This window comes from Tachypleus tridentatus, chromosome 11 (assembly GCF_004210375.1).
Source record: "Tachypleus tridentatus isolate NWPU-2018 chromosome 11, ASM421037v1, whole genome shotgun sequence".
Taxonomy (NCBI): Eukaryota; Metazoa; Arthropoda; class Merostomata; order Xiphosura; family Limulidae; genus Tachypleus; species Tachypleus tridentatus.
In genome coordinates this window covers 56,782,213-56,797,096 of record NC_134835.1, presented here as the reverse complement: position 1 = coordinate 56,797,096, position 14,884 = coordinate 56,782,213, and the positions used below count along the sequence as shown (strand labels likewise).

The window sequence follows — 14,884 nt, the reverse complement described above, 5'->3', positions numbered from 1 at the left end:
ACTCAATATCTAATATCCAATAAATTCAAATTAACTTACACAACAAAGGACAATGAATTATTTAACTTAACAAAGTCAAAGCACTGATGATGTAAAATACTTAATTCTCCCACATATGAAAAAATGGCAAAGCCACACAATGGGAATCTGTACCACACCTACTACAGGTATTGCAACTAGGTGGGAGGTGTACCAATCAAAAACTTACCACCATTCCACTGGGTGGTCTAAAAGCAATAGGACAAAAGGAGAAAGATACTAAACCTCCACCAAAATGAATGGTACGGAGGCACAGGAGCAGGATTAAAAAAAAAACTAGCATTATCGCTTGTCTCAAACATACAGAAAAAATCTGAATCTGCATTGACGACCTAAAGTAGTAAACAGCTGTAAAATTTGTGAAAAATTCTTATATAATTCGGTAGCAAGAAACAAACGACAAACAAAAATAAGAAAATATTGAGACAACTAAATGTAAACACAGTAACTGCTTAAAAAAATTGAAATGGTAAATAAGCACAACCATAAACAGTAGCCAAGTGAAAAAAAAGCTTCTAAACTAAGCTGTGCTAATCAAGAAGTGAAGATAAAGAGGGAAAAGCAAAGAGATCTAGTTGTGCCAATGTAGGTGGCACAATACTATTGGTGGAGAGTAGTCACATGATATTTACACATTCAAAATTGGTGTGGTATATTGACTGCTGTGTCAACACAATAATTTTTTGGCAATGCTTAGAAAACTTGTAATAAAAAAAATGTTCATATCTACTAATGGACTGGACTTTGTAATTCAAAAGAATCTGACCAACATTGTTTCCATTATGGGTCATCACACAAGCAACTTGTAAACACTTACTTTTCCAAGAAATGAGTATATTAACTACATTCATGATATTTACAGAAAATAAGTATACACTTTTCATAACTTTCATAAGCTCTTCTAATTACTAAAAGTGCTTAGTCTATTACGTGCTTTTAAAATTTGATTCTGTTAGTTATTCTACTAACTGGTCAAGTTTTAATTTCTCCTAAAACACTATTTTCATCTTATGTTGAATACATGGACTAGTCATTCTGTAGTACTTACATAAACAAGATAGAATTAGAATTCTTATGTTATTATAAGAAATTACAAAAAATCATAAAAGTAGCTAAAACGTACGTTTGGAATTCATAATAAAATTAATATTTTAAGTCCATACTTTGAAACAACTTACAGAACCAATAATATGAGTTAATAATATTACTTACTTACAAGTACGTACAATAGACAGAAACATACCTACATAGAGAAGGAACTGGATGAAGTATTTTTGGTTGAACTCCCCAACACAGTTGTTAATCCTATACAGAAAACAGTAAAATATAAGTACTCTAACAATTATATTAGTCACTTATGGTACTGTGAAAAAAGTGTTACGGCAAAAGAATGTTTTGTAATTCTTTCTAATTAATAGGGTTAATTCTTACATGACATCATAAAATGTAAATTTCAACACTATGGTATTGCTTCACTAGTCCTTGTTGACAAGTTCAATGAACCACAATGATAATACCTATCTCTGTTTAGAATTCATATATACTTGTACTAAGGGTATGTTGCAAGGGTCCTGTTTGAATGAACATGCTGATCAAATTTAGGGTCTGAAATAACTGTCATGGTATCCCATGTAGAGTCTTAACAGTACAGAAAGAAGTTAGCAACGAACTAGCATATGTTATGGGTATAGTATGACAGAATAAACCAATCTAATAGCACTTCATATATAAACCTCAATAAAAACAGTGTTCAATACTATATATTATGATTTGTTGTCACATCAAAGCCCAAACAGCATAGACTATTATCAGTAGAGCAAAGAGTTACATAAAAGATTCATGTGATGTTGCCTAGACTCTCCAACAAATTGCTGCAGACTTGAAATGCTCCCTAAACACTGCCAAGAACACCCCAGATAGTGAAACCAAGACAGGTAAATTTTAAAATAGGTAAGGAAGAGGTAGAACACCTAAACTCAATGATAATGATGTTAAGTGTCTTTGTTTATGCAGCTTTTGGTACAGAAGGAAGACTACCATTGATCTCAAGTATGAGACAAACTATCATGTACCAAATGACAGAAAAGTGTCCAAATTGATAGTTATAAAACCTTTACTTTGATCTCCAAATATTGTGAAGAGACTGAAATTTGCTAAAAGGTGCAACACTGAATTTTTGATGATTAGAAAAGGGTGCTATGGGCATATGAGTCCAAGTTTGAAATACTTGGTTCAAAGTGGTGGTCGTATGTCCAAAAAAAGAAATATGAAAGATACTTACCTCAATGCATTGCACCTACCATGAAACATGGGGAAGGCAATGAGATTGTTTTGTGGATATTTTTCTGCTGAGGCAACGTTGCACACAATGTCAGTTACCGATCCATCATGGTATAACCACCAGTGGTTTGTACTGTTGGTAAAGAATTCTACTACTAAGGAGATAATGACCCCAAACATTCATTCAACCTATGTAAAAATTACATAGGTAAAAACAGAGGCATCTGGAGTCATTCAAATGATGCAATGACTCCCACAGATCCCAGATCTCAACCCAATTGATCAGATGTAGGATTTCATGAATCAAAAACATAACAAATCAAAAAATTACTTCAAAAGAGAAATAAAAACCCAAAGGACACTTTACTTAAATATGTTGCAACAATGCCTGAAAAACTGTTTGCTGGATTCAAGCACTTCCACCAAGTTTCTGCATTTCTAAACATGAAGATCAATAAAATTTCGATGTTTTTTCCGATGATTTGCTTTCAATTGTTCACCTGAAATCTAATTTTTGAATTTCCTAACACTTTTGCACATAACTGCATGTCTTATATACTCTGAACAACTGGATATTTTGAAAATGTTTGTTTACTCTTGAGTTTGTCTTAATCTATAGCATTGGCCAAAGGGAGAACTGCAAAGTTTTTCTTCGCATTTTTTATTCACATGACTGGCTGAGTCACCAAAGATATCATGATGTTCTCCATAAGGAAATATTAATGTAGCATATGACACATTATAAAATATAATTTTTCTTGAAAAGCAAGGAACTATTTTGAGGACTTTCACTTGCCCTTCTTGATTTGAGTAACCAACAGTCACGTGAATAGCATGTGTGTCTAAAGAGAGAAAGTGTCATACACATAACTATATTTACTTTATTTTCAACATGTTTTACAGAAAGGAAATGTCTTTCCACTTTGAATTTGTCTTTGTTTTTGTAAATTGTTTGTTTTTCAGACTTGGCTAGAATTTTTTTCATTTTAGAGACATTTTGCAGTTCTTAAAAATTATGTTAATCTATATTTATGATTCACAACTAGTTGAGATTTAAGCATTAGATTTTTTTAACAACTTGATAAAGAGAATTGTTTTATACATTTTTTTTGTGTACAATCTTTCTCTTTGTGTTGGACTCAGTCAGAATCAAGGAAAGACAATCCCACACCCTATACATCTGTATTTGTCTAATATCCTATGCTTATTGTTTATGGAACCTACTCACTTATACTAGAGGAAGTCAGTGTGTCTGAGAATACCCCAGTTGATAAAATTTCAACACTCTGCCAAAGGCTCCAAATAGGTTTTGGTTCATCAACCAATGTAAAAGTTAACATTTTCTTACACTGTAAAAGTATTTCTGTCAGTACTTACTTCAGTTCACAATCATAGGTATTCTCTTTCAGTGCTGCCCTCTAGTTGCAAAATATTTCCATGCTATAAACCTTTCAATACCATGCACAACTCATTTCACATGGTTTAATTAATTCTTGCATGAAAATCACCATGTGATAAATCTCGACAAATACACCCAGATGACTCACTCTGTTATTCCACCTAACTATCACTTTGAGTTTAGGCAGAAACATAAACAGAGGAAGAAGGATGGGAAGTGTGAGCAGAAGCAAGTACCTGTCATAAATACATATTCAGTGTAGAAAATTTATAACTTCTGACAAGATAACATAACGGTTCACCTTGTGTATGACTAATCTAAATAAAAATCTCATTCCTTGATATCTATTTCAGAATATTTCATTTAAATTCAGTTTTTCAAATGCATACCAAAACCCTAAATTATAAACCAAGGAATTATTTAAGTTTTCAGTAACATGATTTATATAAATCAGTATTTGTTATAACCTAATATATTATCTTACATACTTAACAAAACATCAGTTACTACAATTATTATATATGCACATAAAATATTTGATGAAAAATAAATTCTATACAAAATTAATGTTCACTTTACACATCAATAAATGTATTCAATTAGGTTTCTGTAATTAACAATTAGTATACAATATATTTATCCATCTATACACAATATTTAATAACAAACTTTATATACAGTTACTGTTTACTATACCTTGATTAGTATTTTTGCATGTTATTGAAATTTAAAAGTCGACAAACATAGTTCTTTACATAGTGTTACAAAACAGTAACTGGTTATTTTATTACTCAACATGCAATTACTATATATTGTGCCCGAAATAATGTCAGTTGTTAAATAAGTTGGCTTAAACGTCAGTTGGCTTAGAATAATTTTTTCAAAATGAAATTTTGATTCAGTTCCACTTAAAATGTGCAAGATTTCAATTTAAACTGATTATTATGATATATATTGTTTTGAAACATATTTTGAAAGAGTAAAGCTATACATTTAGATGAAACACTATTCTGAATGGGTCACTGACACAATAAAGGTCAGTTTGGAGTTCAACAAGTCTATTTCTCAATATACAGTAAAGCTGGGTAGCTCATCCATATATAAACAGCTGTCAATCAGTCTACAGTCACTATGAATTCAATATTCATGTGACTGTTATATCTTACTACTCTGCTAGTGATAAACCATGGGCAATTCAAATGATGTAAGATTTTTGAACATATTCCTGCACTAAATGAAACAAGTATTATTATAGGTCTATTTTGATTATACATCTGAACTAAATGAAATAAGTACTGTCATACATCTATTTTTGTAACTTGTAGATACAATTATGTTGGATATGGTTCTACTATCAGTCAATAGTGAGGATCTAAATAAGTTAAAAAGTATAATTCTGCATCTACTATGTACAATATATAATTTAATCATAAAACACACAGACTTATAAGCATTAGAGGCACTCTCAATAAGAACACTAAAAACATACTGGAAGGTACAACAAAACATCTAGACAATAAAGATAAAGCAAAAATATGTGTATATTCAAGTCATCTTGATAAATCAGTAGATACATGCTTACAGAACAGGGATCTTTCCTCACCTGAAATGATTTTAACTACTATTGAAAAAGTAAATCAGAGTAACAAAGGTATACAATTAAATAATTCATTCAAAATTGAAATTAGTACATTGGAATTATCAGTAGACAGTGCCTATAATTATACGAGGGCTGTTCAAAAAATACGCAGACTGTTTGAATTGTGCGGCTCCAGTTGGTTCCAGGGGAATCCGTTTGATGTCGCTAGGTTCGCACAGATCAGCTGATTACGACGCCATTTCCCAATTGCAGATATCTTCATTTGTTTATTAGCTACACGGTTTTAAGTGAAGTGCGATTTTTTCGTTTGGCGGATTTCAGAATGAATGACCTGAAGGAGCAACGACTTGCTGTGAAATTTTGTGTTAAACTTGAAAAATCTGCGACTGAAACTTCTGCTATGCTTAACACGGCTTATGGTGATGTTGCTATGAAGCGTACGGCATGTTTCAAGTGGCATGAACATTTTTAGGATGGTCAACAGTCCATTGAAGATGATGAGCGTCCTGGACGTCCTTCCACGTCAACTGACGACCCACATGTTGACAAAATCAACACCCTGGTGCGGGCAAATCGACGTCTGACTGTCAGGGAGCTTGCTGAAGAGTGTGGGATATCAGTTGGATCTTGTTACAAGATTTTGACCGAAAAATTGAAGATGCACTGTGTTGCTGCGAAATTAAGCCCTCAGAACTCATGAGTTTTTGGCCAAACACTCGATCACTGTTCTTCCACACCCTCTACTCACCTGACCTTGCTCCTTGCGATTTTTTCTTGTTCCCCAAACTCAAAAGACCCTTGAAAGGAAGAAGATTTGAGACGATTCCCGAGATTAAGGCAAATGCGATGAAGGAGCTGGAGGATATTACAAAAGAAGCGTACCAGGACTGTTTCAACAAGTGGAAACACCGTTGGGATAAGTGTGTGCATTGGGGAGGAGAGTACTTTGAAGGGGTCCCAGACCTGTAACTTTTAAATAAAGTACATTTTGTTTTATGACGTCAGTCCGCGTATTTTTTGAACAGACCTCGTAAGTTATCAAACAATAGTCTTGATCAACTTAAAAAACCTATCAGTTATTGCTATAAATAATAATGATGGCCTTTACTGTGCTAACATTATAATAATAACCTTATCAACACTCTGTAAAGATCAAAAACATAACAGTATTATGTTATGTTTTCGATCTTTACAGAGTGTTGATAAGGTTATTACTATAATAATGACTGATGCTTAAAAATACGGCTAGAAAATTACATACTTCATCTAGTTTTCTAGAAGGACTATGTGGAAAAAAAGACATTTCTAAATTTGAACATCATCTGTAGTTCAAATACTTCTAGCACCTACATAAAATGTCAACTGTGTAATATAAAAAAGTCCTTCACACTTCCAGACAGTATTTACCTGTGGTACCATGATCATAATTTTGAAGTTATAATGTCACTGAAAGGTTTTAAGGAGTAAATTATTACTGTTCAGAATATGACAAAACATATGAGCATTTAAATAAATATCAGTGTTCTGAATATTATAATGTTTATTAAAGTATTGAATGCTTGAAAGGTCAACCACAGTTTCTGATTATAACAAATTTTGTACATTTGCAAAATGTTACAACAGACATAAATCAAAGAATGGTAAACAAACAATATCTTCATATGATAATTTTTACCAGCATAAAAATTTTGTTATTACTTACAAAAAGAAACACAATCCAGAATTTCATACACGTGGGAAAAATCATATGTGTAAAATGTAAATCATGTCTTAAATAACCATTTATGTTTTCTTAAGGATAAAAGAAATTAAATAAATATTTTTCTTCTTCTTTTGAGACAAACCAGGAAATCAGAATTTGTAGGATAAACTACTGCATGATACATGATTTTAAGAGAAAGGAAACAGTTTTCAAAGGTTATAATTCCTGTGAAGAATTTTGTAAATTATTTTCAAAAAAACATAAGAACTATAATAACATGAAAGATTTTGAGGGACACTTTATTCTGAATTATCTAATTCATAAAGTAATAAAACCAAACATTATTGTAAACAGTGAAATTTGAAGAAATCAATAGTTGACTCATGCTAATTTTCCTTTTGCTCTTTTGAAACTTTTGTTGAAAGTTGTATTTATAATTCTTTTTTAATTTCAATACTGCTGATCAGACATAGATACACTTTTGGACTTTGCCTTCAGTTCAATGAAGTGTTTCTCACAGCTTGCAATATATAATAAGACCATTACTGCTGTATGCACAGTTGTATACAGAAGCAAATTCATACAACCATGATTTATAGCTTTCATACCTAATCACAGATGCTTCATACCCAACATTGCAGCCAAGTAAATATCCAACCATTAGATTATTTACAAAAATCTGAGGAGGTTAAGATCCAGCATGGACTTAAAGATGGTTAGAAACAAATCCTGAATTACTGAACAGATGGTTTCTGCATGTAAAAAAAACAAACAAAAACGTTTTCTTAAATTGAAAATGCATTTCCAATAGTACTTGCATCTGCCAACAGATACAGTCACAGTTTCTTCTTTGCCATTTAAGCATTATTCTGATTTTTTCTCACTCTCTCCAGTCTTATATCCCTACTCAACTGCCCTTGTTGATACTTGTAACATAATATCCTTTACCTACATCAATGTGTTCTCTATAATGTTACTGTACATAAGCACTTCAATCATATAATTTTATCATATTTTCGAGACTGATACCATCCCAGTTTCTAACACAGGCTCTTAGCGAGAAGGAATGGTGAGACAGTGTCAGAAGAAATGAGTATTATTGGAAATAACATTTTCCTAAGTTGAAAATGTAACTTCCAAAATATAATTACCTTTACTGCCACTTATAGTCTAAGTAGTTTAAGTCTCATAATGCTTTATATTTAAAATTTTTTATTATATTGATCTTCCAGTCATGCCTAGCTAACATTACATAACTTGTATTGATGTGGTGCACATGCACTCATTTTATGCATCCAATAATATAAAACTAATCTTTAGTCTTCTCTGTCTTGGCTGTATTTTAGAGGACCAGTATTTTGTAATAGACAGTCACATTCCAATTATTATACATTATATATGTATGTAAATTATTACTACTTAGAAATAAATTATAAAACTTATTTTTCTTAAAATACTGAATAAACAAACATGTAAAGCAAACAATTATCTCTTCTAGCTATGACCTTTGAACTCAGTTGTTACTAGACAGAGGTTGCTAAGCCTTTTAAAATTTTGCAGATGGAGGATATACAAACAAAATTTTTTTTAGGTTTCATACACACAATTGAATAATAAAAAAATCATAGATAACTATATTGATGCCACAGAATTATATTATAATTTATTAAGCTTAGTAACTAAGATGTATTTAATTTTAAAAAATACAAAAATTTGAACAGATTAAAGACATAACCTACCTTACATCTCAGGAAAATAAAAAGATACGAGGTTCTTATTTTACATTCTAGCTTGTTAATATTACTGATTTGAGTTCCTAATTTGTATGAAACTATAGTCTTAGTATTTTGACATGACAAACATCAAAATATTTAGATGTGTTCTCTTACTATTTGCTTTTAAATTAAGAAATTAACATATATATAATATTAAAGTTTGAATTATACTCTACAATTTGATTCCAAACTTACTGACATAAATTCATAAAATAGCAGTTCAATAAAACATTGAACAAGTCAACAAAACACAATGGCATCCTTTGACCCCTGACTCATCATGAAAGGGATAAAATAAGAATGGTTACTAAGTAGAGGAATCACACTACATCCAGAGCATGTATTTTGTTCACACTGAACTTAATTCCTTCATCAAGATTGAAAATGGACATGAGTAATCATTACAACAGACCAGCCCCAAGCAGGCAGCCAAAGTTGCACTACTCTGGGTTGAAATTAAGGGGTCTTGGTCCCATTTTGGTGGCTAAGACAACTGGACCACAATGTTATATATAGATATAGTTGTGATTGGACCCTAAGCTATGGCTATAGAGTGATGCATTCCAAATTACCAGAACCAAAACAAGAAGACAAGCAGACAAACCTTTTCCTCCACTTGAAGAAGCTCAAAAGGCAACATCTCCTACTTGTAATTATGAGATCATGTATGCCTTACTCAACCAAAGGAACAGAACTCATCCAGTCCACAATTATGAACATTTATTCTTACTCCTCAACTGAGTGGGAGGGAACCTTTCTCTTCCCCCTAAAATTATGAGGAAAATGTGAAACAACTGTGTTCAACGAAGTACCCAGGATGGAATGACTCCATGTTCAAAATTATGAGAAAAAAATGGACCTCCTTCCATGAACAATACACTTAATGGATACTGACCAAAAATTAGAGCCCTGCACACCCCAATCACACAGCTGAGCATCAAAGTTGAACAAGCACCATGAGTAGGCTCCCACATCAGGCTGTTACTATTCCTATCACTTCTTGGAAGAAATATCTAGAAACCTGTGATGAAGGGCCCCAACTTTGCCATCTTCTCAAAGGGTGAAAGAAATTACTCTAACACTCTGAAGGAAAAATTTCTGTCAACCTTTCCAGTGACCAGAAACTGGGTGTGGTAAGGACTCTCTAATTCCACTAGTAGAATATGGGGGTAATGCACATTGAGAAACAATGCTCTGTAAACAGCACAATAGGTAAACCAAGTTCCATAAATTTTTAAAAACAACCTGACTCCAGTTGAATCAATCTAATGTTAAGCAGGGATGAGCAGAATCTCTTTTATCTTGATAGTCCATATATGGTGGTCTTACATAGTATGGTTATACCACCTGGTTAGCCCATAGGTGATCTTATGGAACACCACATTTCTACAGAGCCTGTTGCACCTGGTAGAAATTATAGTGAAATAATGGTTGCTAGTGCAGAATTGGTTTAATAAAACCACACTTGTCTGAGAAAAACTCACTACAGAGTGGGATCCTGCAAAAACAAGGTAAGGGGCCCTCAAAGGTAAAAATAAGAATACTCACCCCTCAAAATGACCTAGCAGAAACAGTTAAAATAACTATAGGGGGTAGGCAAAAACCCTCAGATGAAGAGATAGATCAGGCAAATAATGTAAGATAAAGTTACTGGGATTATCCACATATCACTCTGCATAGTGACTTCCAGTGAGCAATTCGACTGGGCTGCTAAGGATGTAGAGAAGAGAAACCTGATTAAATGAGACTCACAGAAGATACCACCCTGTCAAAGACAGCCCAGAATAAATGTATAAATGCAGACAAAAAAACGTTCAAGACCATCACTGAACATGACTAAGACTGAAATCTGACTGGATATACAGAGAAAGATTGAGCACATGAATTAGAGAAAAGAACTCAACCTCTTTCCTGTATGACAGAATGCTGGGTAAAATGAACTAGTGTGAAGATGTAGAGATAATAAAAAAGTATTCAGTGGAAAACAGTGCAAATCACTCTGACTGGTAATGTCTGTAGGTCAGTAGTCACAAGAAATAGCACTGTAGGTAAAAGGGAATACATGGCATATATAAAAATCAGGCCACAAACAGTTGTAGAGAAAAAGCACATAGTCTGAATCTACCTGTTAGGTAACTGGAATGGGTATTTAAGACCAACAAGCCAAAACAATATGAGATATATGGAAAGTACTTGGGACTCAAAAGTATAAAATTGCAATAATTGAATGGTAGTCGATAAGTCTGCTGTAAACAACAGTGACTGTGCAAGATGTGAAAACCTCTGTCAAAAAGCCAAACCAAAAAATGAGTTATGATTGACACCACTGACTGAGGAAGGTTTAACATCCTCTCAATACATCATTGCCTATACACATCATTGAAAAGAAGTCCATGAAGCACAACCTCAATACCTTGGCATAATGAGAAATCATGACTCAACACGTATGAGAGTTTATGTTTGTTGGTCTTGCTCAAATCCAAAACCATTAGCTTCAAACTGACATTCAGTTAAAGGTCAAATGAGGGATTACAACCATAAGGGAGAAATACAATGTGACAAATCTACTCTAACACTTTATGATACATCTGTGATTTATGTGAAGGATCTATGCCATTCACACTATGCTCCACTTTCTACTGAACAAAACTGAACACATCAATGAGGCTGCCTCCATAGTTGATCCACTAGAAAAAGTAGATGCACTGGGGAGTATGGAAGAATGTTAACACTGGAGACAGTGGAATGAGAAACAATGAAATTCCTATTTTGAAAAATAGACCATCCTTGATTTATTCAAACCAAGGGATGGCAGGGATGGGCAGTCATCCTCTTTACTTATGAAGATCCATGGGTCAATACAGTCTGCAACAGGCATCTGTCTGAAGTAAAATACTGCAAGAAAAACCTACTAGTAGTCATATGGAACACTCCATTTAAACAATGCACATTGCTGGTTATGGGTATACACCAATGCTGGTGAAATCAGTCTCCACATGGTGCTACCTTCGATGTGATGTCCCATACAAACTTTGTCATGGTGGAGTGCTTGGAGTAGCAGGGTGCAGTCTATACAACATCATACTCTAAACAAGATTGCTGCAAATAAAACAGATTACAACTATCACCAGCTAATATCCTGAGCAACCACAGTCTAAATGATGAATAGAGTCAAAATCATGCAAACTCAACTTCTGGGATCCACCACATGGTTATGGAGCATCAGAGGTACTACAAAGCTTATAATATACCCAGGTATGACTTATTGTTTGGCCATACAGTGCAGAAATGAGATTAGAGATAAGCAGTTTACCTGAACAAACAACTCTCACCATTCAACAAAATCCATGACCTAAAATGGGCATGCCTCTGTGAATGAAAGCAGCATACAGGTAAAGTAAACTTACTGAGTCACATTAGAACCAAAGATTGAAATATAGCAAGATGCAGAAGTTAGTACCTCAATGAGGAAAAAAACATCCATACAATAAAGGTAGTAGAAAGAAAACAGGTAAGGTACCATATCTGATGCAATATCATTAAATACAAAATCCAGGAAGAAGGAGACAGGGAGGAATACTCCAGTCTGATAAGCTGATGAACCCAACCTATAATGGTAGATGGAGTAAGAACATGAATTGAGGAAATGCTCCAGGAAATGTAAAGGTAGCATCAGGTACCATGAAAGGAGGCTGTGTGGGTAATGCAACAATGAAGACTACAGATTAGGTGCAAAATCTATAAGATCAGACTGAGAATAAAGATGAGAAATGGATGAAAGGGAAATCAGCCTGAATGAAACATTTTCCTCACATACCATTGAAATTTTGGCAAGAAAATATTGATGTGGATAAAGGATAACATAAGAATGAAATAACATCTGTAAAAATATCTGAGAGATACCACCTACAGGTTAAAAGGAGTAGAAAATAAATTATAGGTAATACATGGAGCAAGAGGCTAAAGGTTCAAATAGAAGTAATGTAAGTGAGTAAGATTAAGTAATATTGGCACTCTATCCCTAAAGAACCATGTGATAAGGTGGTGAACTAATCAGGATGGAATATGATAAAAGAAAAATGGAAGGATAGGAAACAATTCAGACTTGGAAAAATGGAAGGTATTGGACAAGGCTGCTTGATAACCAACAAGGAATGAGACAAAAAATCCCATGACTGAACAACCAGGTAAGAAATTCTGTAAGGAGAGGAACAGTGGGCCTATAATGAGAAACCCTATGGTGTAAAGGACAACAGCTGAAAACAATCCACTTACACTGATAAACTGTGAGGGAGGAAAGGCAAATAGAACAGGCTAAAAAAAAAAAACACACACACAGACAATCCTGATTTTCTCACAAGAGATCAAATAAATGATATACATGGAGCTAAAAAGTGTGAAAGACCACTAACCAAGACTAATAGAAGATGTACAGAGTGAAAGGATAAGGTAATAGATGTGTTGTTTGGAGCTAAATGAGAAAAAGAAACCAAGGTTGTGCCAGCCAGGAAAGAGTAATGAGAAGGATTTGACATGGCACAGAATAGATGACTAAAATCACAACAAAAGCCTGTGGATAAGAACCACAACTCAGAAAAATGAGGTAATTTGGTGTTGAGAAAAGTAGCAGAAGCATCCAGATGAGGAGTGCCTCACTTACTGCAAAGCCACTAGAAAACCTAAGGGTCTAGGTACCACTCCACATGGTACATCTGATAAGGTAAAAAAAAAAAAAACTATCTGCCACAAAGTTGAAAGAACTTGGAATATGACATGCTATGAGATGAATCTGCAACATATGGGTCCAGTAAAGTAATTCCAAAATATTACCACAAAATGAGCTAGAATGAGTGCCTTCTCAATGATTGATATAGAAGATGACAGTGGAATTGTCCAAACAGATCATGATGAGCTTCTTTCATACAAATGAAAGAAAATGGTTCATAGTTCAATGTACTACAAGAAGCTCTAAGATGATGATATCATAAAACCTTTCAAGCAAAGACTATTGTCTTAAAGCCTCCAGCAGATCAAACCCTGCTCCCCAACCTTCTAGAGAGGTATTGGTGAACAAACAGAAACCCAGACAAGGGGTGAAAATAGCACCTCCATTCATAGCATTGTCTTTGACAAACCACCAATGATTAGCATCCATGATGGAAGGAAGAAAGATGATCAGGGAATCAAAGGGGTTTCAAGTGAGATTCCATTGATTGTGCAATTTCATCTGAAAAGAATGCACATGGATACAACATAGAAACCCAAGACTCCCCGAATAATAGGAAAGGGTGTGGAGAACTAAAAGCTTTACTGCATGTATGTACTGTGAAGAAAGTTGGGCCTGATTGAGAAAAATATTGAAAAACACACTCAAATGGATATGATATTGGATAGGAATAAGGAAAGACTTCACCATATTAAAAATCCAACTCACTTGAGCTACTTCCATTAAGAACACATTAACATGCTGAGAAAACAGCAGCTCAAAACAAACTGGAAGAAGCCAGTCATCCATACAGTGGTGGAAGCACAATCCTCAAGCATGAATAAGTTGGGCAAAGACCTTGACCACCCAATAAAACACATAAGGAGGTGAGACAAGCCAGAAGAGTAACTCATTGTAGACAACCTGATGATAGGGGAAAGGGGAAAATGTATGTAAACATCTAAGATATCCACCTAGGTCATTTGCAGACATAAAGAGAAAACCCACTAAAGGGTGAGAAAAGGTTCCAAGGTAAAGTGGGGAAGATAAAGAAAACAACTGAGATGGGACAGATTAATCACATGATGGCAACCTCCAATTTTCTAGGAGAAACAAAAAGTAGGGAATAAAATCCTCATGTATTCCACATGACTTCAAAGATTTAGAAATATCTCTAAAATCAGACCTAAAAGAAGCCATCCACAGGTTATGAAAATTCATAGATGGTAGTTGAGCCTGAGACAAGAAAGCATTCCAATTAGGAGGACCCTAACATTAAAAAAACCATGTGTAAGGAGGTAGGGATGAAAAGAATAACTGCACCAAGTTGAAGGTAATAAGGGATTGGGTATCTTTCAAAAACCTCTCAGGAGATCAGTGGAGA

General features: G+C 34.0%; 1 protein-coding gene across 3 annotated transcripts in view; it reads right to left on the bottom strand.

Moving 5' to 3' along the window:
- The window catches only part of Dnz1 (DNZDHHC/NEW1 zinc finger protein 11), a 58,496-nt gene that overhangs the window by 31,729 nt on the left and 11,883 nt on the right, over positions 1–14,884 (bottom strand). For all 3 annotated transcript variants that reach the window (XM_076467359.1, XM_076467360.1, XM_076467361.1), the window contains one exon: positions 1,283–1,344. In XM_076467359.1, the coding sequence (XP_076323474.1) occupies positions 1,283–1,344 (62 nt within the window). The remainder of the gene's footprint in view (positions 1–1,282; positions 1,345–14,884) is intronic.